General features: G+C 38.7%; 2 protein-coding genes across 2 annotated transcripts; one reads left to right on the top strand and one right to left on the bottom strand.

Moving 5' to 3' along the window:
• Positions 1 to 526: 526 nt before the first annotated feature.
• Positions 527 to 9,348, bottom strand: LOC110069349 (uncharacterized). Its single transcript, XM_089282728.1, has 4 exons — positions 8,403 to 9,348; positions 2,591 to 2,828; positions 1,906 to 2,096; positions 527 to 1,161 (listed from the first exon to the last, which is right to left on the bottom strand). Exons 1-4 carry the CDS (start codon positions 9,346 to 9,348, stop codon positions 986 to 988), a joined length of 1,551 nt encoding a protein of 516 aa, XP_089138854.1. The 3' UTR covers positions 527 to 985.
• LOC110069348 (E3 UFM1-protein ligase 1 homolog) lies at positions 9,323 to 27,930 on the top strand. The gene is made up of 17 exons (XM_089282727.1): positions 9,323 to 9,650; positions 9,727 to 9,755; positions 11,320 to 11,417; positions 15,085 to 15,199; positions 17,424 to 17,554; positions 17,707 to 17,765; positions 18,831 to 18,974; positions 19,350 to 19,525; positions 19,981 to 20,157; positions 21,492 to 21,716; positions 22,169 to 22,270; positions 22,582 to 22,658; positions 22,885 to 23,036; positions 23,751 to 23,881; positions 24,325 to 24,405; positions 26,057 to 26,148; positions 27,051 to 27,930. The coding sequence occupies exons 1-17, from the start codon at positions 9,323 to 9,325 to the stop codon at positions 27,433 to 27,435; spliced, it is 2,502 nt and encodes an 833-aa protein (XP_089138853.1). The 3' UTR covers positions 27,436 to 27,930.

Genomic DNA, 27,930 nt, shown 5'->3' with positions numbered 1-27,930 from the left:
TCACCCTTTCAGGATAAAAATCTCACAACTGTCAGTAGAAAAAAGTTTGACCAATTATTGTGAAGTGAAAGCTGTAGAGTAGTGGTTCCATATGGTGATGCTTATCTTATGTATGTGCTCTACTACACGTTTCCAAGTCCATGGATGCTTGCCTTTATGCTAGACCAGACAGTCAGAGATAGACCAGTAGGGCTAACCAAGAAAAAGTGATAACATTTGCCAATCAAACTGGGCCAACCAAAAAGAATGGTTCATTCCATTTTCTATTCTTTTCCCAAATCTGGGGCAATGAACCCATTTGTCAACATGGAACAGCAAATTTTGTGCGAGAGGTGGTCCTGAATATTCCAGCTCCAGAGGTGGGACCTCCAGTGGTGGTCCCGATTATTACTGGAACAAAAGTGGACCCTTCTATTTGACTTCCAACCAGAACTTTCAAAGATTTTTGGCATAATGGAAAGCTCACCAAGTTTGCAGATGAAATCAGTCTGACCATTTAAATGAATCACATTGATAAGCCCTTGAATCTAGAAATAAACTTCTTTATTTTTAATTAGAATTTTAGCATTATGAGTGAAAAAGTACTGTTTGTATTGCTTGTTACATGCTTCCTCTTTGTAAAACTTATTTACATTTTTACATTTTGGTACATGTAGCACAAACTGCTATCCTGACCATCATTAAGAAAAACTTGGGTGACTTCCAAGAGCTCTCTTCACTCACATACAGGATTTGCCTTGAGAGAACATTCTTTTTTACTGTTCTTGTGCAATATATAATGATAATAACAAGGTACAGCTGTAGTCATTTTTATGTGAAAAAGAAGTCCATTCGTCCATTAGAATCCAATATTTACTTGCTACATGTTCACTGCCTTTGCTGCATTGAAGAATTAGACTGACTCCAGCAGTGTACATACAAAGCACCCATGGCTGGAAGGACTGGAAGAGGAGAAAGTCAAGTTAAAGTCATATCACAGTTCCAATCACATATCCTCGGTGCTCCACTTGTAAGCTTGTGTCTGTGTCGCCATCTTGTTGGCTAACATAGCAAATCGTTTTCTCTCAAAGCCATTTGAGCGGTCCACGCCATCCCAGCGATACCCTGGTCTGATGTTGAACCTGTTTGGGGGTGGATCAGGGCCCTTGTACACAGGTTTTTCTGAAAAGAAAGTCATAGTATCAGAAACTGATTTGCGCTGTAAGGTCTTCTTCCCACAAAAACAATGGACTGAATATGTAAGTGTTCAATTTCTGTTACTGAATTCATAACAAGAACTCAACTGGGGTCTGCCCTTCATTAGGCAAATGCCCTTCAACTAGTCATTACGATTATTTAGTAAGAATAATTATGACATAGCTGCTGCATATCTGCTATTGGAGCTGAGTGTGCATTATTTTTTAGTAGATGCTAGGCTGGAAATTATAGAGTGCATAAATCCCAGATGTTGCGTTGCCATTAGAGGAAAAAAAAAAAACAAGGATCATTGGTAGCCACACTTAAAGTTTAATTTTTTTCATTACTCGATAGCTCATGGCAACTGAAGAAAATTTACCTCCATTTTATCTCTGTTTTGGTAGAGGGCATTTTAATGTTGGTGACGCTTTCATTTCATTCACACGTGCACACAATCACTGCCCCTTCTCTGACAATATTTTTTTGCTTTATCACAGCTATCTTCTAGACCAAATTGAAGATGTGTTCCTATGTTTTCTAGGAAAATAATGCTCTTGACTTTCGAGGGCTAGAAGCACTGCTGAATGCACTCGCATTCAGCTTATCATCCACTAGCAGTTTTTGGTTAATACAGTTTCACCACCATGACAAGGTGAAGATGTACAGGACCTGCAAAGAAATAATTAACTAATTAAAAAAAGAATATTCAGTCATGGAAACAAAGCATACCTTTCTTTCCCTCCCTGATGTTCTGTTTGGTCTTTTTCTGCTTCATGTAAGCCAACATTGGATCATCATCCCTCTCTTGATCTTTTAACATCTTCTCAAGGTCCTCATCATCACGGTACCTTGCTAGTGGCTTGTCTATCTCATGTAGATAATCTGCCACTTTATCCTGAGTTTGTTTTGTCTGAGTGACCCTGATGGGAAAATGCAAATAAGAACCCTGTGGACTCTCCTTATTTAACAAAAGAACTGTGTCTGTAGTTTGATCATTAGCACAGAAATCATTTCATTTTTAATTTCTCTCCTTGACTTTTGGTTTCAACTGACAAGTCACAGGTATATCAGAAACTTGGCACAGTGTCTTTTGAACATCAATGTATTGACAGAAAGAACTCTAAGTTTGTCAAAATACTCTGCTGCAAGTCATACGTGTATTTTGAACTCTCTTTTTGGATTATGGAAATGTCATGAAACATTAAGTTGAAAACCAACCAATCACAATGGAGCATTGTGCCTCATAGATGATGCTTAACCAGTTGACCTCATCACGTGAAAAAGACTGTCTAGCAGTATGCAGTTGAAACATCAATCTACGTCATTCACAAGTGACCACATGGCAAGGCAATAGAAACTACTTCATTGACAGTTAAGATTATACTAGCTATAAATTAAAAGAACAAAATCTCACCCTCTTCCCCACTCCATGAACTTCTCATTGTCTTCCATCTCCTTGCGCTCCTCTTCTCTCCTTTTAATTCTATCCAGTTTGATGTCCTTTTTTCTTCCCATCTTGTCACGGTATACTGTCTCTGAGCCTTTTCCAGAAATACTGGGATCCATTTTAGCAAACATTTCTGCTTCTCTTTCCCTCTTCCGTTCACTCTCTCGCTTCAGGTCACTGGCACTCAGGAGACCAGCTTTCCGTCCTGCCATGATAGAGAAAACAACCAAATGGGAAAATTAGATTTTCCTGGTTTACCCATACCTCCTTGAGAAGTGAAAGACCTTTAGCATACCAAACATTTCTGAAAGAAGCTTACCCTCCTGAGGTTTAAGACATCTTGGGCATGAAATTCACCCTTTATTTATGCATTACAATAATTTATACCTTTTAATAAATGGCTTAAAACAATACTATAGGTTATTCAGGGGTTTCATTAAGGGCCGGGCAAATTGATCAGCTGATTTTGCCCACCTGGTTTAACTATCTACACTGTAAAGGAAACTTTTTCTTATAAAGAAATTCAGTTCAAAAAGTTTCTCCCACCTGTGAAAACCAGTTGCCCTCCTGCTGAAAACATCAATGACCCCATTCTAATTTTTATTTCCAATAATTTTCAAGCTAAAAATTGAATACACTACATGTACAAGGGTTGTTGAGGCACCATAAATCCTCAAATTAGCGCCTGGGGTGCTTATTTCAAATTTAAGAGAAGATGGGGGCGCTTATTCGAAGGGAGTGCTTAATCAAGGGGGGCGCTTATTTATTTTTTCCCAAATCGTGGCTTGACGTGATCATTTTTTAAATACATCATCTGCGTGTAAACAACAACATACTGTAGGCTTTTATCGACATAAAGAGCTGATCCTAAAGTTTAAATCGCAGCAAGTACTTTTAATATTTTTTCTAAACTTAAGAGTGCCTGCCTGTAAAAATCAGAAAAATTCTTAATTTCGCGGCAAGGGTCGAAAATTCGATTTCGCTCATATTCTTATGGTAGATAGGTTAGGGCATGACAAAAACTACTGGATAGTTTTTTAGCAAAATATCCTTTTATTTCAAAGAAATATGCAAATTACCAAATTCCGTTAAAATCGTCATTTAACGCACCATTTTATTAAGCACGTTTGAGAGCCTCGCATGCAAAACCACATCATTCTTCCATCTTTAAAACACTCAAATATTTTTGTGCAACGTTTAAATGTGTACTGGGTTGATTTTAGGGAATGTTGCGTTGTCTTTTTGGATGCAAAATAATTAAATTTCGAAGACATGTATTTCATTCACTTAACAGTACTTCGTGAATATAATTAATTTTCACCATGTGCGAAACCTTCAAATGGATCAAGCTTCTGGTGGTTGAATCGCAGAAGGATGGTCTACAGATTCCTGTAAAAATTTCTTTGGGCAAATGATTGTGAGCGACGCGAGAGCTTTTCAAAGTATGTCAAAAATGCAAATATTTGACCATCCGTCGTCAAATTTCAATTTACGGGTTAGACGTATATTTTAGCATGCGCCACATGACTTGACCTATAATAAGTTGAAATAGACACAGAGCTGATAATTTCGAAATGTTCTAACCTTATTTGTTGTAAAAGGCAGGTCCAAAGCCGATTTGACGTGTTTCTAGTCGATCTCTCACCATTCGTCGCACATAAAGCAGAAGTTTGCTATTGTTTACACAAGGTTAACGTCCGATGTACATCGCCTACTGTCAACCTATTATTGGTCGAATACTATGAATCTGTGACCATCTTTCTGTGCTTATGAACATCACTGCATCTAAGTCCAAACCGGCTGAGTCATTTGTAGATAGTTGCTTGCTTTACGCTACGCCAAAATATTGTGTTTGATCGATTGCTGACCATTGCTGATAACCGTGTCGGCGCAGCACAATCTTACAGCCGTTATTTGTTCACCACACAATGCTGTCACGGCATGTGCTGCACATTTTGATCTATTTTGTATAGAGTACTCTCAGGATAAGTGAAACAATTTAATCATTGTTCATCTGTTTGTGCATATATATAATAATATGTGTATATTTATATAATCGTGTTCAATAGTGTACGTGGCGTCGGTCCGAATCACGTTTGTTGTACGTTCTGACGTTTCAGACAACAGCTGATAAAGCTAGTGCCTGTACTCACTAGAATTTTAAGAAAATCGCCATAAACAAATTATAGATCAATGAAGCAAGAACTAGTTGAAATAAAAATAGGAAATCACAACGTGTCTAATTCGTGAGAAAAACCGACTAAATTTAATTAGTAATTACGTGAGTAAATAGCCCTGGCCATGCCATTTTATTTGGCGTATTTTGTTTGCTTAGTGGCGAGGCATTGGTATGTAACAGAAAATAGTGGACTGTTGTCAATACAGTCCAAAATTATAGTCAGTAAAATATTGTAAATAAAACACCTATTGACCGGTTACCTCCGCGGCCACCATTTGGTCATTCCGATAAGGGTTTCATTATCGGCAGGTATATTTTGCAGGGTGCAGGGTGCAGGTTGCAGGTTGAAATGTAATTATAACTGGAAAACCGCTGGCACTTGAAAGAACGTACAGTTGGTAGAATTACTGTGACTGTTACATGACGCTGTTTACAGTCGCTCAGAAAGGTGGCTTCCACTAAGTGCCAAACCGGCCGAAGCAATGGGAGGAGAGTATATTTCAATGATTTTAAGCCTGCAATGAATTATTGTTTTTGAAGAAACATCTGAAATATCATCTGAAATATCTGCTGAATTTGGTTTCTTCCCAGTGAGTACCAAAATGAAAGCACACTGAGCTTGCGCTAGTATATTCCGTCGGTTAAAATCTTATATTATTTCATTTCTTTATTTATTTGCTTCATTTGTGATGGCAATCTTCTGCTGTTGAGGTAAGACTCGAGCCAAATCTGGAATCGATGGAGACATCTGTGGAGCGGCCATCCACATGGCTTTGAAGAGATTTCACCAGTCCCTGCGTGTCGATCGATAAGTACTTATAGCGGATCGATCGTGTTTTCGATGGACATGAGAACATCGCTCAAACCAAGTGCGATCACAAACATGTTGGGAAGCGTACGAAGTCTCTGGTTTCTGTACACGGCGTAACAAGTTAGAAGATTACCAAAGAAGGCCTAAATATTAATAACAGCGTGTTTTCACTATGTGAAAGAGGCGAACTACTTTATGTAAGAACCCCCGACGAGTATATAGGTTATTAATTATTTGTGGTGCCAGCGGTTTTTCAGTTATAATTAAATTTCAACCTGCAACCTGCAACCTGCACCCTGCAAAATATACCTGCCGTTTCATTATTGTCTTTACCCCTATTAAGCGGCCACCCAAAATTTGAAAACTTTGTTTTGGAAAGAGCGATGGCAGATAAGAGTCTGAAATTGAAGGTGCATGACAAGTGATAATTCAAACACACGTCTATCATGATTGTCTTGAATTGACTCCATGTTCACCAAGAAATTTATAGCCCGACAGTGAAAAATTAAATATTCAAGGTACACCAACCTCCATTTAAGCGGCTAGCCCCATTAAGTGGTCACCACCCACTTCCCCGAGGGTAGCCCACTGTTTTACATGTAAACCAAAAATAATTGCATAGCGCGAAAAGACCTAGGTATGAGTTTAGCGTTACAGTATTACACAGGGCATGTAGGTAGCGGTGGTCGAGTAAAAGATAACAACAGGGGCAATGGTAAACTATTCATTCTTTTCATTTCTTAATCCAATCTCTTCCTACTCAACACGATTGTGTGCTCCCAGTGATTCCAAGCCTTACAGAGCCTTACGTATTAGGATAGAAATTGTCCTACCCCTACCCCCTAAAATGGGATGAGAGCATTGCGTGACAAACAAGGAACCGCTGCAAGCAAGGATTCAAGCCATCAAACCATGATGGTCAAACGTAATAGTTTGGTGTAGTGCAAAGCAAACAACTATCTACAAATGACTTAGCCGTTTTTGAATTAGATGCAGTGGTGATCATATGTGTCGAAAGAGGGTCACAGATTCATGGTATTCGACCGTTAAATAAGTTGACAGTTGGCGATTTACATCGGACGTTATGTAAACAAAAGCAAACTTCTGCTTTATGTGCGACGAATGGTGAGAGAAACACGTCAAATCGGCTTTGGACCTGCCTTGTACAGCAAATGAGGTTAGAACATTTCGAAATTATCAGCTCTGTGTCTATTTCAACTTATTATAGGTCAAGTCATGTTGCGCATGCTAAAATATACGTCTAACCCGTAAATTGAAATTTGACGACGGATGGTCAAATATTTGCATTTTTGACGTACTTTGAAAAGCTCTTGCGTCGCTCACAATCATTTGCCCAAAGAAATTTTTACAGGAATCTGTAGACCATCCTTCTGCGATTCAACCACCAGAAGCTTGATCCATTTGAAGGTTTCGCACATGGTGAAAATTAATTATATTCACGAAGTACTGTTAAGTGAATGAAATACATATCTTCGAAATTTAATTATTTTGCATCCAAAAAGACAACGCAACATTCCCTAAAATCAACCCAGTACACATTTAAACATTGCACAAAAATATTTGAGTGTTTTAAAGACGGAAGAATGATGTGGTTTTGCATGCGAGGCTCTCAAACGTGCTTAATAAAATGGTGCGTTAAATGACGATTTTAACGGAATTTGGTAATTTGCATATTTCTTTGAAATAAAGATATTTTGCCAAAAAACTATCCAGTAGTTTTTGTCATGCCCTAGCCTATCTACCATGAAAATATGAGCGAAATCGAATTTTCGACCCTTGCCGAGTTATTTTCCATTTTTATGGACAGGGACTCTTAACATGTTCACAAACTGAAACTAGAAATTGTAGGATGTTACTTAGAAAAAAAGAAGTGATGTTTCCTGTATTGTAAAGATGTAAACTACTAATGAATGTGTAAAAAATGCTGGACAAAAGTGAAACTACACATCCTTTGTTGTCTAATTATTCGTACAGAAAATGGGGGGGAGGAGGGCGCTTATTTTAAATTTTGTCTGATAGGAGGGGCACTTATTCCAGGGGGGAGGGACGCCAATTTGAGGATTTAGGGTATGTTATTTGATTAGCCTGTCACTAAGGGAAATAACTCAGGCTGACAGAATGTTAACATTAATTTTTAGAAAATAATCACTTACTGGCAGAGATGATCAAAAGGGGGAGGGATTAAAGAGAGAGTGGAGAATTTCTGGATCCAATATGGAGCTACAGTCCTCCCTTAGATTTACCACCATTTACATATAGCTGTTAGGGTGCATTCCTTTAGTACAATCCAGATCATAGAATATGTGATTGAAGATCACATGGAGCATGGTGTATCAAAGGAACTGATGAATCCACTGTGGATAGGGATTTAACGGTTCTTTTAATGCAGCATGATCCGAGTGATCTCTTGAGGCAGAGCTACATATACGTCATTCCAAAGCAATGCACCCGAAGCTTTTCAGAAAATTATCTCATGTCAGATTCACAAGTCATTTTGATGTTCGGTTATTACGTCAGATCATAATGTAAAATTAGTTGGACATCTTCAAGAATCTGGTCAGACAATGTGTAATGACTGACTATTATCTCCACCACTAGGCTTTGAAATTCTGAGTTCACATGCTATTAAAAGGCACAGGAAACATGTTCTTACATAAATGACTCTGCCACAGAAATTTGCCAGTTGTGCAAACAAGTACATGTATATCCCTAGCATGCACCTCCTTAATAAGTGGACCAGAAAATATAAGCCATAAACTTGTACTAACCACTTGACACTCTTTCTAATCCTGGTTCATTTTGTCTCCTTTGTTTTGAACTGTCACCTCTTGTACTTCTTCTTTCGGATCCATTTTGTCTTCTTGGCGGCGATTGATCTGAATCACTATTTGCATGCTTCCTTGGAGGTGACTGATCAGAATCACTGTTCATTCTTTTCCTGGGAGGTGACTGGTCTGAGTCTCCATTCAATCCTGAGCGGGCAGGGGATACGTCAGGGGAGTCATTTCTAACTCTCCTCCTAAGGGATCTGTCAGGACTTGCCTGTAACCGTGATTGTCTAGAGGGTGATAAGTCAGGACTATGACAATGTGTTTGCTCTGGGAGCGAATCACCAGAATCGTGTCTTCTTCGTCTGGCTCTCAGAGGACTATGGCCTCCCTCACTAGAGACATCTCTCCTCCCGTCTGATGACGAGTCCCTTACCGAGCTACGTGGAGGGCCTCTGTCTTTTTTCCCGGGTGGCGATTGATCAGGGTCGAACAGCACTCCACTCCTTCGAGGAGACAAATTTGGAGTGTCCTCTCCGTCTCTGCTTGTCATTCTTGGTGTCGAATTGTTACTATTAGAATTTAGTCTTTTTCCTGCCTCCGTATGAAATACTGATTGCGATTCTAGGCTAATTGGCGCCCACTTTGTTTTCTTATCTTCTTCCCGCTTTTTGAATGTTTCAAGTGATATTTTTGTGACGCCATCCTCCTCATAAACGGCCGGAGCTTCATCGACTTCGCCTTCGAACTCGTTCGTTTCTTGCGCGGAATCTCGGATTTTGATATCTCTGACAGTTATATCGTCATCCACTATGATAGAAGTTGGATGTTTGGACGCCGTTTTAGGGATCCTTTTCTTCTTTTTCTTTTTCGCACCTTCAGAATTTGACAAATAACGTTTGAGGTACTCTTGCTTCGAAATGGCCGCCATCTTGAAAATAACCATGCGCAGATTTACTGTGCATTTGTTATCAAGGCTACTGCTGAGCCAGTGCAGGCTCAGGATCAGGAGAAAAAGAGACCAAAACATGGCGGATTGGGATGAGATAAAAAGATTAGCGGCCGATTTTCAACGTGCTCAGCTGAGTAGCACGGCTCACAAACTTTCGGAAAGAAATTGCATTGAGATAGTACAGAAATTGATTGGTCTTGGCCTTGTCGAGGTTATTTATACCACGGATGGCAAGGAATATTTAACCCCACAACAGCTTGAACGGGAGATAAAAGACGAACTGTTTGTTCATGGAGGTAAATATCTCTGTTATTTAATTGAAATTTGTGGTGAAATCTGTAGTGGAACTATCATTTTCATTATCTTTTTCAGGAAGAGTTAATTTGGTGGAGTTACAGCAGGTATGTGATATTTATTTTTTGTTGATTACCCTACATGAGTCACTCCATTATTTTCTGGAATGATGACGTGTTTGTACGTGAATTTATCAAGTGTGTTTCAGATAAGTTCTATAGAAAGTCTACTGTTGTTTTGGATTAATTAAAAAAAATTGATTGTTAAATGCTACTTGTTTCTTTCAAATGTGTTTATAAACCTCTGAAAATATTAACTCCTCCTGCCCCTAAGAATATGTACACATGGCGGGATTGTAAGCTTAATCATAAGCCATCCCTACCCCTACCAACCAAGCCCAAGGGCTGCACTGGAAAACCATTGGGCCAAGTTCCTGACAGTTCGCGTTTGGCCTTAACTGGCTTGACATAAAAACTGAGGGCCGATATTCTTCCAATATGATCCCGTGCCAGCTTGGTTGATAAGAAATTTAATATACAACTAAAAATATAATTTTAGAAAAGTTCTCACCATCACGTTGGGAAAATAACATTGCAAACTTCAAGTGTGCAATTCTGATAGGGAGCCAGCTAGGCATATACTTACTTTTGATATTAAGAAAGAAAAGAGAGCTGAAAAAAAAAAAGGAAAGAAATATTTTATGTAAAAGCAAGTTCTTTCAGGAACATGAGCCATAACAACTACCAGAAAATCTTTAACAGTGATCACACGGGATCATTTGGGACAGTGCCCAGTCCATTACTTAGAGAATATTTGACCAGCAATGGAGCAATCTGATTGGTTGGTTTTAGTTATTGACCCACAGATCTGAATTAATTTAAAATTAAATCGTTTCTGAGACCATCTTTAAAATAGATTATTTTTCTGAATTAATATCAAATAAATGAATTTATGTTGTGAGTACTGCATGGTTGTTTTCAACAGTTGTACATATCTATACACTGGTTTCACACATACAGTCTTAGGGGACTTTTAAACTTTTCTGTTTCTTGTAAAGTGTTGACATGAACCTCTTCATGATGACCACCCTAGGCAAGAGTTAGCTATGGTTGAACCTTGCTATGTTGAACTCTCAATGGAAGCGAAAAATAGCTCTTGATACTGTGCGTTCAAGCTAGTCCATAGACGGGGTAAATATCTGAAAAAGCCAATCCAGGGGAAAATGAGTTAACATTTATTTTCTCAGAGGACCCTCCTGAAAACCACTTATGGTGATTGGAGGCCTCCTCTTAAAATATTATGTATTATTATTATTTATTATTATTGGAGTTTGAGAGAGCGGGGAGTTTGAGATAGTGAGCTTCAACTGTAGGTTCTGTAGAGAAGTTGCCTCAAGTACTGGGGAAGCTTGATGAAAGTTAAGTGTGTGTATCAGCCTTCACTGGTTGGGACAAAACTCCTGGCTGCTGTAGAGACTCAGAGGTAGCTATAGATATTTATACAGAGGTGGCCCCCTCTCTATCATGGCTACTAGCTAACCTGTCAAGTCGTGTCAACAGCGTTGGTGGAGGTTGGACTGTGTAGAACACATGATCAATGTTGTGTAATATAAAAGGTGCTGTGGCTCCTCTGTTAAGAGAAACTTATCTACCTGATGATTTTCTTTATTAGATTATAGGTGTAGACCTAACCCATATTGAGAATAAAGTCAGTGAAATTGTAAAGCATGACAAGAATTTGATTGTCATCCAAGGAGAACTTATTGACAAGTAAGTTAGAACTGGAATATTATAATCAGTAGTTGAGTCAGTATTATGCCAAGATACTAACACTGTTCACATACAGTTATTGTCATTGTTATGTCCAACTGGTGCACTATAATTGTATGATTTTAGAAAATAGCCCAAAGAAAATATGTGGGCTGACGGGTTAAAAGTGTATTTCTAGAAATTGATAAAAACAGAAAAGTTGTTGCAGTCACTTTGTTTGATATTTTCTTTGGGCTGTTTTCTTAAAAAGATAGGAAATGTTTTCTCTGTGTTTCTATGAAGGTACTGGCATAGGAAAACTTGTGAAAGTTTGGAGAAATCAAAAACCTGTTGAAACACTTGCCTATTGGCTCGTGTTGCCATAGCATTTCTTTTTCTCCCAAAATTTCACTCGTGTTCATGAAAACGCGATAGAAACAGGGAAAATGATTTCTATTTTTAAATCACTAGTCTTGTAGTTCCAGACATAGGCATCTCTGTTAAAGTTAAAGTGCTACAATTTGCTAAATCAGAATTTACTTAATACAGCTGCAGCTGATTGCAGTATTGTTAGGGTTGATTTATACATGGTATACATACAACTGTACATGTCCTCTGGTCCAATTAGACTTCCTGTCCTTGTTCTTCTACCGACACAAAATAATCTGTCCCAGTGTTCAAAGAAAAGAAAAACTCTTGTAACAGTACAGTAAGGTTGAAGTAATATATCAAACACGAGAGACAGTATTTCATTGGGATATCCAAACACCGAGAAGAGAGTTGAAAATATGACGCGCAGCGGAGTATTTTTGACGAAATTCGAGGTGTTTGGAGAGCCGATGAAACACTGTATCGAGTGTTTGATATATCTTCTTAACCGAAACAAAAACTAAGGAGCAAACGGAGAAGTAAAATCGTCAAAATCTATGCTAATTAAGACCAGGTATCCAAATCTCCTTCACGGTTGTGATTTTCTTTGTTTTAACTTGATGAATGAGTTTGAGAATATTGCTTCCATGCTGAAGTCAACTATAAGGTATTTCAGAACAGTAATTAAAGTGCACCTAACCCCAAAGAGTTTTTTTCGCTAGAACGAATCTAGTTATTATTTGAAATAGTTCTGCGAAAAAATTTTTGAATTCCGTTAAATCCTCAATTTTCTGTGCCACGACGAAATCTCGAAAATAGCTCCAAAACACCGCCATTTTGTTTCACGACCGAGTTTGAGGAGAATGGGTCCAGCAGCTCTTATGACGTCTACCCAGAAAGGTTGGATATCTCATTTCCTCTCATTTCCTTCAGGATGGTGCAATACACATTCGAAAAGTGCGCAGAAACGCCTTCCAGAGGTGCTATCGGCTGTTGCAGCAATATTCCAGATTTAAAGAAAGATATACTGTACAATTTACTGACGATGATCGACTAATGGTGCAATAAAGACGTAAACGATGGTTGACTTTGTCGAACCGAAAGAAGCGAACTGAATCTGTGAGAACCATTGAAGAACTCTCACTGGAATTTGTTCCGCAGACTTTCGAACGCTATTTTCATAAATTTTCTGCTTAAAGCTAACCAGCGATTTGTAGAAATACTACCTACAACCTATATCTTCCAATCCCACAGTATTTATAACATAACCGGCAAAGTTGTGTGATCCGGTCATGATCAAGAAGCGTTATACTGATATGTAAATAGATCGCAACTGTACGCGGCTAACCAACACTTATTTCTCTTTCGATTTAGATGAAAGTCAAAGATTAATCCTCTAGAATTACATGATAACAAAATTGTTAGACTCACAGAGTTTTTCGAAGGTTTGGAAATCAGCAGTGCGACAAAGATTCTGTGCAATAGTGTCGAAAATATGACCGCGTAACATTATCTGCGGACCGCTTAGGGAACACATCCTTTTCGCTTATCCGACGAATTTCACTGCAAACTTTGAGAACAATTTACATTGGTTATTTGGAGTTATGACTTAAAAGGTGTGACAATGTGAAATCGGTAATTGTATGAAATGTTTCCTTCCGCTTTGCTTCCCGCAGCTTCAAAAATACAGGTCCAAACAATACGAGTTTCAATCGATCAAAGCCAATGTTTTGGAGGTCATCAAGTCTCGAAAACTGCAACACGTACGTCGCTCTTATAAACATGAAGCATTCAACTGAAAGTAAAACACAAACTGGATTTAACAGAACCTTGACAAAATACAATCTCGGTAAGGACAAATGTAAACGGGCTATAAACACGCGTGGGAATCTTATGTTTAGTTGACGAAATTACCATCCAAAGCAGTCCTTGAGTTTTCTTTCCTGCTTTTCGTTTGCCTGCTCCTCCACTTCGTATCTAGCTTTCCATTCCTAATATACAAGCAGCTCGTCCGCCAAGACGTCTTCCCCGTCGTCGCTTGAAATATTGTAAATTGCTCTCAAAGCTCTAAGCAGTGAGTTCACAGTTGTCGAACGTGCTCGATCGAAGTTTATTTCGGAGCCTTCCGAATCGAAACTTAACTCTGACTCCAGTGACGAAAAAGAAATGATTCTGAGACAAAACTTGGACGTTTTAGCCCCAAAATACATCGGAATGATTAGTTTTGTGTTCTATTTTCTCGAGCAAATACAGAGAGTTGACTGAGGCGCTATTGTGTTTGGTTCCTGGGTAGACGTCATCAGGTACCGCCGCCCCAGACTCCCTAAAACGCGGTCGTGAAACACTTAATCGCGACTTTGAAAGGGCATAGAAAATCGAGGATTCAACCAAATTCAAAAATTTCTTCGCCCAAATGCTTCAAATAAAGTCTAGATTTGTTTTAGCGAAAAAAAAATTTTGGGGTTAGGTGCACTTTAAAGAACTAACCAACGACAACCTGAGTATCACATGTACATATTTATCAGCCCATTTACTTTGTCAAGTGAGATAGGCAGAGGGGAGATTGTTCACACTTGCCTTAGTCTTTCCACTGGTGTGGTGAAGCTTAAATGGTTAATTGTCTTTTGACCTTATCCAATGATCAGGATGACAATTACATACTCTTTAACTTTATTCTCCTTGTGCATGTATAAAGTGGCTCTAGCAGTTATCAACTTGTACATGTTAAAATAGGCAAGCAGTAAGGGGTGAGAGGTGTGAGAGAATTAGTAACATTATTGAGAGCTTGCCATAAACAGGCTAACATGAGCAAAATTAATTCATGCTAACTGGAGTGCTTTTCAGGGTAACCAAGATGCTCTTTGGGCTTACCCCTTATGCCTCACCCCTCACCCCTCAACCCACTTCCCCTTATTAAAACAGACCTAATTATTAGCTACTGATAGAGAGTTGAAACCAGAAAGTTCAGTTCTTCGTACAATTGGATCAAGACTGACATCAAATCCAGAACAAGAATCACTAATCTTACACTGTGCAAGAGTTTTAGAATCAAACAGCTGGACAACACAATAAATCAAGAATTAATATAACTGCAGTAAAAAGCTACAGTGTACCAGATGGATTGATTTGTCATAAACAGTCTGTAAAATGGCAAATATCCTGACAAAGCTGCACAATCACAAACATGACAGGACACAGGAGGATTTTTGTTAATATAGCATTAATTTGCATAATTTGCAAGTTCATTTATGAGATCGTATAGCACATCCCAGTCTCTATTTATGGTTAATTACCTCCTTGTGTATTCTTGCGACTCTAGTAACTACTTAGACCAAGTTGCAGAGGAGATCAATGACACCCTGCAGGAGTCTGGTCAAGTGATTATTTCAGAGCTTAGCAAGACATTCACACTGTCTACTGACTTCCTCCTTGAGGTAAAATGATACATGTACAGATAATCTACAATATTTGCAAAGTAAATGATCTTCAGTCAAGTAAATACAAACAGTTTAAAACAATTAATATATGTTTTTGTTTTTTTTATTTAGAAATTTTAATGTTCTGGATTTGTTAGGTACATACATGTATTATGTCAAATCAAATTCAAATCAAATAAAAAAAACTCTTTTAATTTCTCAAAATTTAACTAGCCAAGGGGAAACATCCCTGTACTAATTGGGGACACCTAATATAATTGAGGGTATTGAAAATGGTGCAGCATCCAAAACTTGTGTTTAACAACTGTTTTACTTATATATGGAAACCAGTAAGGAAATATTTTTTGGATGTAGTCATACACTGAATTTCAGTCCTCCATGGTTGAACGTAGTAATTTTGGCCTAAAGAATTCAAGGTTAAAATGACATCAGTCCATTCTGATTCTTGATGACAATTATTATTTCTTACTCTGTAGGCGGTTACACAAACATCGACACTTTATCTTTCAGCGATACTAATACCAGAACATATCACTTTTGGGCCTGATTTTAGTTACTAAACACTCTTAACTTTCAGTAGACACCTAAAAGTGACATCGTCATAGTTACCTCTCCAATACGGGTACCTCTCTAATACACTTTGCTCTGTCTCTGGGTTAACTTCTGATTGGATCACAAAGTGGTGCTGGTTTTTTTAAGCATAGTTAGCATACATGTAGTTACACAACACCAATGAAAGCAAATGCAAATTTACTTGCAATACTCAAAGGAGAGCCGCTCTAATATCCTGTAGTCGATGCATTCAATATTTTCATCACCTGCAGTCTACTTCACGATGCATTGATGCTCTTAGGAGATAATGGATGTTGTCTTAGGCATACAGGTCCGGGGGGGCAGGGGGTGCAGCCCCCCTAGTTTCCAAAATTTTTGACATTTCTTGGGCAAAACACTCATGATTCGGGCAAAAGTACTTGGGAGAATTAACATTCTAAAAGTTTGTCCAGGCCAGGCTTGCAGGCTACTTTCTCTGATGTTTGCCTTGCCAAATTGGAGTTAACGTTGAATGATATAAGGATCAAGGTATTCTGTTTTGGGAAAGCCATATAGTTTAAATGTGTATCATGAGAAATGATTTCCATCAACAAAACAATGACAAAAGAATCAAAGCAAATGAAGACCGAGACTTTTGTTTTTGTGGTGGCTCTGAAAAGAGCCATTTTGAATGATTCTACAAAGCGTGGTTTTAAAATTTTCATGAACTCTCTGTACGAGGAAGAATTAACAACCAAAGTGGTGTCCGGTCATTTTGATACAAAGTCATTTCATTACAAAGTCATTTCAATGCAAGTCATTTTGATACAAGTCAAAGTTGATTCAATACACATTTTAAGTCAATTCAATACAAAACTTTAAGATACCAAGCAGTCTGAAATAGAATTTCCAAGTTTAGAATTGCCAAACGATACTAAATGTTTTTGTTTTGTAGTGGACGATGGCTCGTCTGACTTCCCTTCAAATCGGGCTTGTTTCAAAGAAGAAGTTCAGCATATTCAGCCAGCAGAATCAAAAAAGTTCCAAGACCTTCAGACAAACATGATTTTTCTTTTTCTGGAGTAACATTCTTTCGACAGATTGCTGTCGTATGGGATAAGGAGATAAAAAGACTTTCATTGGGATATTTCTTCTAGTTTACTTTTGCTATGAAATGACTTGAGTTTTTATCAAATTGACTTTAGATGTGTATCAAATCAACCTCCATTTCTATCAAACTGTGGCTTGTATCAAAACAACCTTGTATCATTCGACCATTAACCATTAACTGTTTCTTTTAGAAGTTTCTGATTTTACTGGGCTGTTGATCAAGGTCACAGAGTATGCGACATTTCAAAATAACAATTTTTGGAATGATAACAGTTTCATTAGACGTGAGACCTGTGAACAGTTTTGTTTTTACTGTGATTTGAGTGCATTTGAACAACACTCTTGCTTTCGAGCACTGTAATTTTTTTCAGTCAGTAAGGTCACCACCCCCCCCCCCCCCCCAAGTCCGAAGGTGCCCATATGCCTATGGATGTTGTCAAATCACTCTTGGAAATTTGAAGCCTTTAGAGTCTTGTCACATTGCAATTCAAGACATGTAACTGTTTACAATGTACATGCACCGTGGTGGATGCATCTGATTCTGAATGATTGTTTCCTATTTTCTCTTGTTGCACTGTAGATTGTTGAGGCCCGGCTAGGAACAATCATCCATGGGCAGCTTGATCAACTCGAGAGAGGCGTCCTATTTACTGATGCATTTGTGGCTCGGCAAATGGCTTGCATAAGAGGAGTGTTTAGTGCTATAACAAAGTACGTCAATAAGCAGAGACTTGCAACTTAAATTGATGCTTTCTTGCTCTTTTACCACCATTTTTGATGGCTACATACTCTGGTAAATTGTGTTTCATGTTTATTGATCCCAGCACTATTTTACAGAGTGACATTATTTTGCTTTTTTCCAGACCCACTCCTGTGTCATCTCTTATGGCTCAGTACGGATTCCAGGAAAAGCTCTTTTACAGTAAGTTCATTGATCCACTGTCAGAACTACAGGTTACAATGTAAAGCACTGCGAAATGTGTTGGGTTTTGAAGGCCTGCAGAGTAGACTAGGGCTGATGGGTGTAAAACCAAGCATGTACACCCATTTGTAGCAGCAAGGTATCACCAGCAAATGTGACATTGAGCTTTCTCTGTATCCCTTTGCTGTCTTTTTTGTTCCTTGTTTTTACTCTTCTTCCCTAAGTTTTTAATGTCCTGTTAAATGCAAGTTGGGTTGGGGATCATTTGTGATGTTGGTGGTTAGGTTCTGCAGAGTATGCCTCATTTTCATTTCACGATCTCTCTGAACATTGATCCTCATGTGTTGTCTATGACAAGATATGACCGTATACTGGATAGCTAAGTCAGCACCATTTATATTGTTACCTACATGTGCTAGAACATCCTGCAGAAGTGAAGGGAATGAAACTTCAAGGACAGTAAAAGTCACAGAAATGGAAAATGTACAATAGACGTTTTTCAACTGGGTGGTTTGTTGCCCCATTTCAAACCATGTGATGATATTCTTGAGAATTCTTCCTTTCAAATTTTCAAATAGTCATGTGCATGTGAATAAAATAATTTTAAGACGGACAAAGGAACAATTCTCTAGAGAATATCACATGGTCTGTAATGAGAAAACAAACCGCCCAAGCGAAAAACGTCTGTTTACCTTATTATAATAATAATAATAACAACAACAACAACAACAACAATAATAATAATAATAATAATAATAAATTAATAATAGTAATAATAATAATATTAACAATAAGTTTATTTAAGTGTCAAATATGTTTAGCACTATTAAATGTGCTAATTGGGGACACTGTAAATGAATGAACAAATATTTTAAATATAACATAGACTATTAAGAATCCCAGCTACAGTAGTTGGAGGCTGACCAGCTGGCTATTTACACAGCGCAGTCGAGGAGTTGAACTCGGGGCTTTTTACTCTTCTTCCCTTAATCAAAGTTTGATACTTCACCGAAAATATGTCACGAAAATGACTGTGCTGGTAATAACTATTATTTCCTGCTATAGCTGATATTGACCAGTTATGCTCTGAGGGTCGCATATCAGGCAGCATACAGGGGCGACAGGACAAGGCTGTCTTTGTTCCAGATATTTATTCCAAGACACAGACATCTTGGATTGATGACTTCTTCAACCAAAATGGCTACATTGGTAAGTAACTGACTGGCATGATTCTTTACAAGATGTTTTAACACATCTCAACTGAACAATCAAGGTGGCCCAAGTTATGCCTATCTCTACGACGTCAGGCATTGATTTTGTTGAAAGCCAATTCTCCATCCCCTTATGCTGCATATTTCTTGGCATGATGTTGAGGAGATAATATGTACCTTAACTACAGTGAACCTAACTACAATTTTGGGTACACATTAACAAGTCCTTTTTTTGTTGTTAAAAAAAAAAACAATATCAAGAAAGGGAATCAACTAAAAAAAGTACGTGAAAACTCAGAGATCATTTTCTTTTTAGTTTGAATAAGTAAACTAAGTTAGATTGTTACTGAATATTTCATTGTTTCCTGTTCAGAGTATGATGCGCTATCACGGCTTGGTATTACTGACGGAAGACAATTTTTGAAGAGGAGGTTTCAAAAGTTACCAGTGAAGTTTCTTCCCACCTGTTGTGTGGGTGAGTCTTTACAAGACCAGGTTGAAGCTGCTATCGATGAAGCTCTGTCCAGTGGTGAATGGGTCGACATACTGGTGAGCTAGTTCTGAAGTAATTTTGAACTCTAGACTTTTAAGTGTTTAGTGCAAAATTATTCATTAAAATGAAAATGTCACGTTTTAGCCAGTTATGTCAGAAAATTTTATCTTTTTGATATGACTGATTTAAGCATGACCAAGAGTTTGCATTCAAACTTTTGCTCTGACTCATGTACTGTCAAACTCCGATACTCTCAGGTCCCGTGTGATCTCTTTGAAAATTGACTTGTTCAAATGTTTCTGAAAATTTATGAGTTTCTGTGATGTCAATTTTCAGATCCTGTTTACAGGCTTACAAAACATACCAAGACGTATATGTATAACACACAGTATCATGTACTCCTTGATAAACTTTTTAATGAGCAATTTTCACGATGCAATCACCACTGCCCTAATCTGAAACTGCTTCATTGAAATAATTCATTTCAGTCCGATGTCTTTTTCTTTTGTAGCCTCTCCTTCCATCGCCATTTACTCCAGATGATGCCGCCCAATTGTTACAGGGTTGTCTGAAGGCTTCTGGTCGCTCCTCAGCTCATGTGTTTTGTGAGAGTATTGTGGTCAGTGAACAGTTCCTACAAAACTGTAAAGATCCCTTCCAACAACTGATGCAAGACAAGGCTAAGGCAGTAAGTTATCAGTGACCATTCTTGACTGGCTTTAAATGTGACCCATAATTAACCTATCTGGTAAATGCCAGGGCAGATCTAGAGGGTTCAGGGGGTTCAATCCAGCCCCCTAAATTAAGAAAATGAGACATTATAACACACTGACTTGGCCTCAGAATGCCGGAAATCCCATTTCTAAGGACCTCAATTTAAAAGTTTTATCCCTTTAAGGGATCCCCTTTGGTGCTCTGTATCTCGAGCCCCCTTCTCTAAAATCCTGTATCCACCCCAGAAATATATGCTTTAAGTTCACAGTTTTGATCATCAATGCTCCTTTTTTGTCTTCCTTGCAATCTTGCACTGCTACTCCACTGATTCAAATCCAATTGTATTATGTTGTTCTAGATTTATCCCTACCCCTCCCACAGAGGGTTTATTGGTTTGAGCCCCCTCCCCCACCCCCTCCCCATCCTTCTGGAAATTTCACCCTTGGTTCATATTTTCCTTTAAAAGTTTGGCTTTTGAGGTCTCATTGGTTGCCACTCGTGTTTCAAATCAGAAGTAGAATTGTTACTTATCAACGCTCTTTTTTCATACGCGCTTGCCACGCATGAAATATCCCGCCGACTGAGTTACGGACACGTTACATCTCTCTAGCCTCGTTTAATCGTTTACTACTTCAATATTAAAATAGGACTCTAGATCTGTACGAGGTTGTCGACATAAGAACATGGAGAACAATCTGTCCTAGGAACAGCAAAGCAAGGACTCTTCTGTGCCCGCTGTCATGCTGTTTCTAACAATTCAAACTTTTGTTTTGTTTCTTTTTTATTTTTCTTGTTTATATATGAGTAACTTTAGTTTAAGTCCTATTAACGAGGGATCCACTGTAATTGGCTTGGCTGTAATGGTCTCCCTGCCTAATAAACAGTACATGTATATATAAGTGTTTTAGTTAGGTGAAGTTAAGTAAACAAATAAATGTATCTAAATCATTAAAAATCTTCTTACATCCTAGTTGTTTTCAGCTTTGTAATTTTTTTTTTTACTGTTTTTTTGCCCTAGCAACTTGGAAGTGTGTTTTTTTCTTCCCGTTAAGGGAACGTTTGTTCATCACAAGCTCATTTTGACATATGTGTAGGTCCTCCAAGCTTAGTAAGGGACTATTAAGTGTACGGCGGAACCCAGCCACCTCATCATTACGGCCACTTTATTCTGGCCTGAACAAAAGCTCAGTCAGTCATTTTCTCTATTTGAAAGAAGCCCTTTAATATGGTCACCCCATTAATACAGACAGATTTTTGTAGCCCATTGGTGACCGTATTAATGGGGTTCCACTGTATCATTATCCGTAGGATGCGGTCAAGGCTCCCGCCCTGTTCTCTGAACTTACCAGGAAAGACCTGTCTTCTATGGGAGCGTCTGCAGGCGCCTCTGACAGGCGGGACTCTAAGAAAGAAGAAAGACGGAAAAAGGCAGCTGGTGGCGGAAGTAAAGGGGGAGGTGGAGGTGGTGGTGGTGGTGGTAGCGGGGGTGGAGGGGGTGGAGGACGAGGAGGAAGAGAAAGCAAGACCCAAAAGGTATGTTAGAAATCATACATAGGTTGGAATCTCTGCTAAAGAATGTCAGTGTGTTGGCTGTTTTCATAATGTGTTCATGAGTTAAGCTTGGGGCTGTTGGGCTAGTGGAATTCAGGTTCTTGGCATTAAAAGACCTGTGCACCACTCATTCAGCCGTTTGGTTCATACTGTAGGTTACGTACTAAGTATTTTGTATGCTGTTTTACTATGGTCGTCACAACCTTTAATAGGAATCATATTTTTTTTTTCCTGTTTTCAATAAAATTCTTGAATCGAAATTTATCCTGGAAAGTTTGTACTGTTGTATCCATTTTATCACAATGTCTTGAAACGTCTTTGTATGTTGTAAAGTGGCACCTTATTCTTTAAGCCACCGTACCAACCAACCCTCTTTGAAGTTAAATCTCCTTTCTCAATGTACAATAGTACATGCATTTCTTTTTAAATATCAGGTGCGTGACAAGAAGAGGGACCGAGCAAGAGATGAAGATTTAGAAGAAGACATAAGACCTAAACAAAATTCCACTGATTTACCATTTATGACAGTTGAGGAGGCAAGTTTTGCTGTTTCTTTGCTGTCGTCAACGCAATTGACCTTAGAGGCTGGCCCTTTTTCGTTCATGGGCCTGGAGGTGGGGGGCATAATGGCTTGCAGGAAAGTAGTGGCGTAGGGATGGGGGATAGTGGAATTTTTCTTCGTACCTTTTTGAAACCTTATTGTAGATAATTGAGCTTGAAAAGGAAATTGCAAACCGAAGCTGTGAGTAGAACTTTATTCTGGGCGTCAGTTTGACTGCTTACAGTAAAATTGAACTGTTTCTTTATTTATTTATCTGTCATTTATACGTTTGATCTCTTTATGTAGATATCAGAAGAACTACAAAAGCGATTTCCAAGTTGTTCAGATGAACTTGTTGAAGAAGTCGCAACTTACCTGTTCAAGTAAGTTTACACTACTATCTAGAAATGTAGGACATTGTAATGGTTAAATGTACATCTTTTTACAGTTGTAACGTAAATCAATCGTCCTTTATTTGGACTGTGTGACAAGCATACTTAGGATATTCAAGTGTGCTGGCAAAACACTATTCAGAGTTTTGTACACTGTCAGTTCTCTTAATATTGCACCTTTTTGGTTAGTAAATGGTGCTTCTTTATCTTGCAACAGACCGCTGACTCAGTATTATCAGGAAGTGGCTCGTTCTGTGTTCCTGTCCACTGGCGATAAAAAACGTAAGAGTCACTCAGAGGTGCAGGACAAAGTCAGCGTGTTGTGGGCTAATGCCAAACTGTTTGATAAAGGAATTAAGTTATTTACCGGTAAGAACTACTGTTAGTACTAATACAATTACTGAGGTCCTTTGGTTTTCAGTCAAGTCACTCCGGTTCAGTCCTGGGTTGTACTAGCATTCCAAACAATTGAATAGTAAGAAAATACAAAGTCATTTCTTGCTACAGAAACTCTTATGACGTTCCTAAATTTATTCAGGTAGCACCCAGACATGTTCAATTCGTACATTCGGGACAGTCTCATAATGAACTCTTCCCAACTTAACAGGTAAAATTAAATTCTGTGTCAGGTTAATGGCCCATACAGCCGTAGCCTATCCCGGTTTTTGTAGCGCTAGGCGAGTAGGAGTATTTTCATTTCTCCCCTGGATGGGATGCTAGTCCATTGCAGGGTCACCCCCAAGCATTAAATTTACCGGTACTCATTTATAGACCTGGGGGACTGGGGGGTGAGAAGCACTGAGAGAATAAGGTGTCCTGCCCAAGACCTCAACACAAAAATCCCGGAGTCCAGCGCGCTAATCGTTTAGGCCACCGTGCCTCCAACTTTGCAGATCACACATGACAGCTAACACTTCTCTGAACACACAGAGCCAGTCCCTATTGTACTTCGGGCATTTACTTTATCTTCTTCGACAGACGACTCTTCTCTGAAGAATACCTCGAGTTTTCTCTCGTCAGGGAGAACAACGGACACAGTGGGGACCTTAACCAGAAGTAATTGTTTTGTGTTGATCTTGACAGATGATGTTCAAGTACAGTTATGTCGCCATCTCCTACGAACTGTTTGTACAGACATAGTGAACCAAGCTGTTGGTCTGTTGGCCGCTGACCACATGCTAACTATTAACGACGACTCGGCTCTAACCCCTGAGGTAGGTGTAAGGAAAATTATTAAACAAGTAGCGCAACTGTGGTGCTTGTTGTACCGCAGATTATCACCCGCCTGCCTGGTTAGCTATGTACGAGTTTAGCCTTAACCTTTCAGAAACTTTCAGGACCGGTTTTGCAGATATTTATCGCTATTGGTAAAGAGAAAAAGTCAATTACATCGTATACTAAACAAAATACAATCCCGTCTGCGAAAAGTCGTGGAAGTGCAGAGCCAAGTAGAGAATGAGAACAGTTGAAATGATGGGGGAAAGGTCGTGAAAATCCCTAGTTTGTCACGGTATTCTACACTTCCACACATAGAGAAGGATGGAATTATATCAAAGTGTAGAAACCAGGGATTTCATGGCTTGTACTGGACAGTTATGAAGATTCACTCCCACGTTAACAGTGATGTATTTGGTTTTCCTTTTCTGTCATTCCACAGGATCGCCTGAAGATCATTTCGAAATTCCCCGAAAAAATAAAAACAGAATTGGTCAAGTTAAATACCACTTTAAATGGAAAGGTTTGTATTTCTTTAACTTCATTCTGTGTCCTCGTCTTTCACCATCTAAAACTTTTTGTGTTTCTTTATCTAAGACGACTTTGTTTCCCACTTGTTTCGTGGAACATTTGTAGCTGCTGTTAAGGAGACTTTGTATGTTGGTGTCAGGTCTTACAGTAAAGCCTGTCCGACTGGAACAGGATACGCGCCCGATCTTCTCGTAGTTATTACAGGGTTGGCATAGGTGAGGAAATGGTCAGGAGAAAAAATTGATTTTGAGTCAGGGAAAATTGACATTTTGAAGAAAAGTCAGGGAAAATTGAAATAATTTAACACGACTGATTTAATACCATTGAAGGCTTGAAAAAACAGTTGGGGTCAATGTGATTTCAACGATATTTTTTCCTTAACGAAGAAGGAAAATTTCTTGAAAACTTATCAGTCTAAATGAACGAGTAGAAACGATGACTGTAAGTTCATTCTAGAAGCTGCTACTAGTTCTGTAATTTTTTGTTCGGGGAAATGCTATTTTTATCAGGAAAAAGTCAGGGAATTTTGAAAAGTGATGTCTGTGGCAACCATGTATTAAGTTTACTAACTGCTTCACCGCCAAATAACCTTGTTGTGAGCTTTCCAACATGTATTCAGTTCATACTTGATATGCCGTTCAGCTTGATACGCCGTGACAACAATGTATACGGTCGCCATTTTTCCTGATTTTTTTTGGAAGCTTTCCGCTTCCATGGTAACTATGCAACTTTGTAACTTAAGGACGTTCGCGCTAATTGTTTCTGCGCATCCTTACTGCGCACGCAAATTCACACGATCTTGGACGTTCGGTGACCCCTGTTTTTCTTTTGATGAGTCATTTTCTCTACCGATTTTCTACGTTTAGCGAAAAAATGAAGAAAATCTATCGACTAGAAGTTTGAATTTTTTGCAAAATACACGATCGAATTCCGTTCTGTTTAGCTCTTCGTTTATCTGTGCGACGGTTTCAAATGCCTCATGAAGAGTTAAGTTTTGTGAAAACGTTGGTAACATTTGAGAATATTTACGCAACAGACCCACTTCTACAAAATATGACTAAGATTGTTTGCCTCCGTTGACTCACCCAGTTCGATATTTTTAGCTGTAAACCCCTGTAGACCATGCCGAATTACGTGCGCTAATTTTTCAAAATCAGGGTAGTTTTCCACTCCCTTTATCTCTGAAACGAAGTCGGTGACCCCCAATTTTTTTTTGCGTTTCTGACACAAGTAATTCATTATCAGACTGCAGTAAAAATTTTAAAAAAATCTATCGACTAGAAAATTTTCGAGCGAACGTCCTTGAGTTCAACTCGTACGCAGAATCTTCATTTCTCTACGTCAGTGGCTGGGAAGCAAGCGACACTGGGATATTCTCATGGGAAACGTGTTCGAAAATATCGGACTTCCGGTTGAATTGTTTTATGTCTAGCAGTCGAGCTTCCTGATGCTTTACTTCCAGTCATTTTTGTTATTTTTTAAAAAACCCACCAATCAAAGTCGATCCTGCTTAGACCTCTCGAGAATGGTTCGTTTTATCAATCCATCGCAGTACAGAGGGAAACTTTTTAGCGTGGGAACCCCGGTTAACCGAAAGGCTGAAGATGTAATCATGTGTCTGGTTTTTCAATTTTTTTTTTTAGGCAACAGAAGACTTCTTTACCCAGTTCGACGTGATTTGTGGGACTGGATACTGCGAATTTATGTTGAAAAAGTTGGATAAGAAAAGAGAAAGGTGAGGGGTTTTTTTTCAGTCGTTTTACATGTGCAACGGTCTCTGTGCTCCATGACTCTTGCCTTGTCTAAACATGAGAATGCGGTTTTTGACAACAAATGGAGAGCTATGCATTGACAAAATGAGTTGAAAGCTTGTAGGAAACTCTGAAAAGAAGACAATTATGATGAAAGAGTGTGAAAGTTCAAATAGTTTGTGACTAAATACAACTTCTATATTCTGGGTCCAACTGAATACACAGATGAAATTTTTTTTGGAATCATTTATTTCTCAAACACGTCATGGAAAATACAAGTGGTCCATTACGTATAATTATAATATGGCTAGCTCCGTGAGCTGGCAAGATGAACCGAATCCTGTGTTGTAATTGGCTACCCGAGCGGGTTGGCGCTAGCTTGTGCGCTCGGGACTACCCGCTGTGTCCCGCAAGAAAAATTACATGTACCACGACAGGCATTTAATAAGTCCTTTTTTGTCCAAGCTTGTTCAATCAAGATTGCTGGATATTCCCTCTCGGTCCATGAACCCGCAAAAAAAGAACTTGGCCAATATCCAGCCCTCTTAACCTCTCACTTGGTCAATAACCGATATTTATTGTTCATGAAACGGCATGCTTTTCATCTCGTCAGTTTGGTAATACCTGGTAAGATAGTGACTTGAATAGGAGTTGAGGCAAATTGTTTGGTTGGACTCGTAATAGGAACCCTCTGCAAAGTATCTACTATCGTTGGGTTAAGTCTAAACTGTTATGCTACATCAGCGAGCAGTGGAACACGCGGCCTTTGCCTGCAACAAAACGGATGGCCCCTTTTGTTCAATTCTCGCGTCAGTTGTTGTGCTTACTTAGGTGTTCAGTTCAAATTAAGCTTATACGTAACACCTTAAACTCTGTTATTTCCCAGGCAACTGATCGTAGAACGCCGCTATGCACTCCAAGAACAGCTTCGACAAGAAAATGAGCCTGCCATGGCTCTTCACCTGGCATCAGCGGTCTTATTCCAGCATTACACCAACTGCATGATACATGCACCGGGCCGGTGTGTGCCACAAATAATAAGCTTTCTCAAGGATAGGTTAACACCGGAACACTACGATAAATTGAACCACTACGTGACACTTGTAATAAAACAACTGTCTGGGAACGAGGACAGTGCGGTAAAGAATGGTGACGAACACGAACAAACAGAGGAACAGGAAGAGAAAACAACAGCAACTCAACTAGAAGAAGGATTAGAAGATATTAAGCGGATAGCTCTAGAGATCAAAAAGATAAAAGAAGAATCTTAATTTAATGACAGTGATATATAACGGTTTAGTAAGTGGTTTTTTAAATCGGACTAGGTTGCGCTAATTTGGCGATTCTGTCACGTTACAACACGGTATTCTGTGCGGTTCTGTCACGTAATAAGTCAAACACTGAAAACACTGCCTCGAGTATTTGATATATCCTCTTTATGGAAACCGAAAATAAAGAGGAAAATGATCAATAAAATGTTAAAAATGTAAGATCAGATATCCAAACACTGTCAGACTATGGTTTTCTTCGTCCTAACAGTGATGAGTTATTATTGAGTTAGACGAGTAATGAATGAAAAACTAGAGACCGTCTCTTGCTACATTTGCAAACACCGAGAGGTCAAAATATGCCGCGCACATGTGTATTTTTGACGAACTTCGAGGTGTTTGGAAATGTGGTCAAACACTGTCTTGAATGTTTGATATATCTTCTCAATTGAAACTAAAACTAAGTAGAAAACAGAGAAATAAAATCATGAAACTCAA

This window comes from Orbicella faveolata, unplaced genomic scaffold (assembly GCF_042242905.1).
Source record: "Orbicella faveolata isolate gen_17 unplaced genomic scaffold, um_ofav_v1 contig_12, whole genome shotgun sequence".
Taxonomy (NCBI): Eukaryota; Metazoa; Cnidaria; class Anthozoa; order Scleractinia; family Merulinidae; genus Orbicella; species Orbicella faveolata.
Note: the sequence above shows the minus strand (reverse complement) of the source record. Positions and strands in the feature narration are given on the sequence as shown.

Bases quoted from the DNA above. Each gene is read 5' to 3' on its own strand.
- LOC110069348 (XM_089282727.1), top strand. From the start codon at position 9,323: ATGGCCGCCATCTTGAAAATAACCATGCGCAGATTTACTGTGCATTTG. The intron at 17,555-17,706 runs GTACGTCAATAA...GCTTTTTTCCAG, and splicing joins GTGTTTAGTGCTATAACAAA to ACCCACTCCTGTGTCATCTC. The intron at 26,149-27,050 runs GTGAGGGGTTTT...GTTATTTCCCAG, and splicing joins TTGGATAAGAAAAGAGAAAG to GCAACTGATCGTAGAACGCC.
- LOC110069349 (XM_089282728.1), bottom strand. From the start codon at position 9,348: ATGGTTATTTTCAAGATGGCGGCCATTTCGAAGCAAGAGTACCTCAAA. The intron at 2,829-8,402 runs GTTAGTACAAGT...CTATCATGGCAG, and splicing joins ATTAGAAAGAGTGTCAAGTG to GACGGAAAGCTGGTCTCCTG. The intron at 1,162-1,905 runs GTATGCTTTGTT...CTTTCTTTTCAG, and splicing joins CATCAGGGAGGGAAAGAAAG to AAAAACCTGTGTACAAGGGC.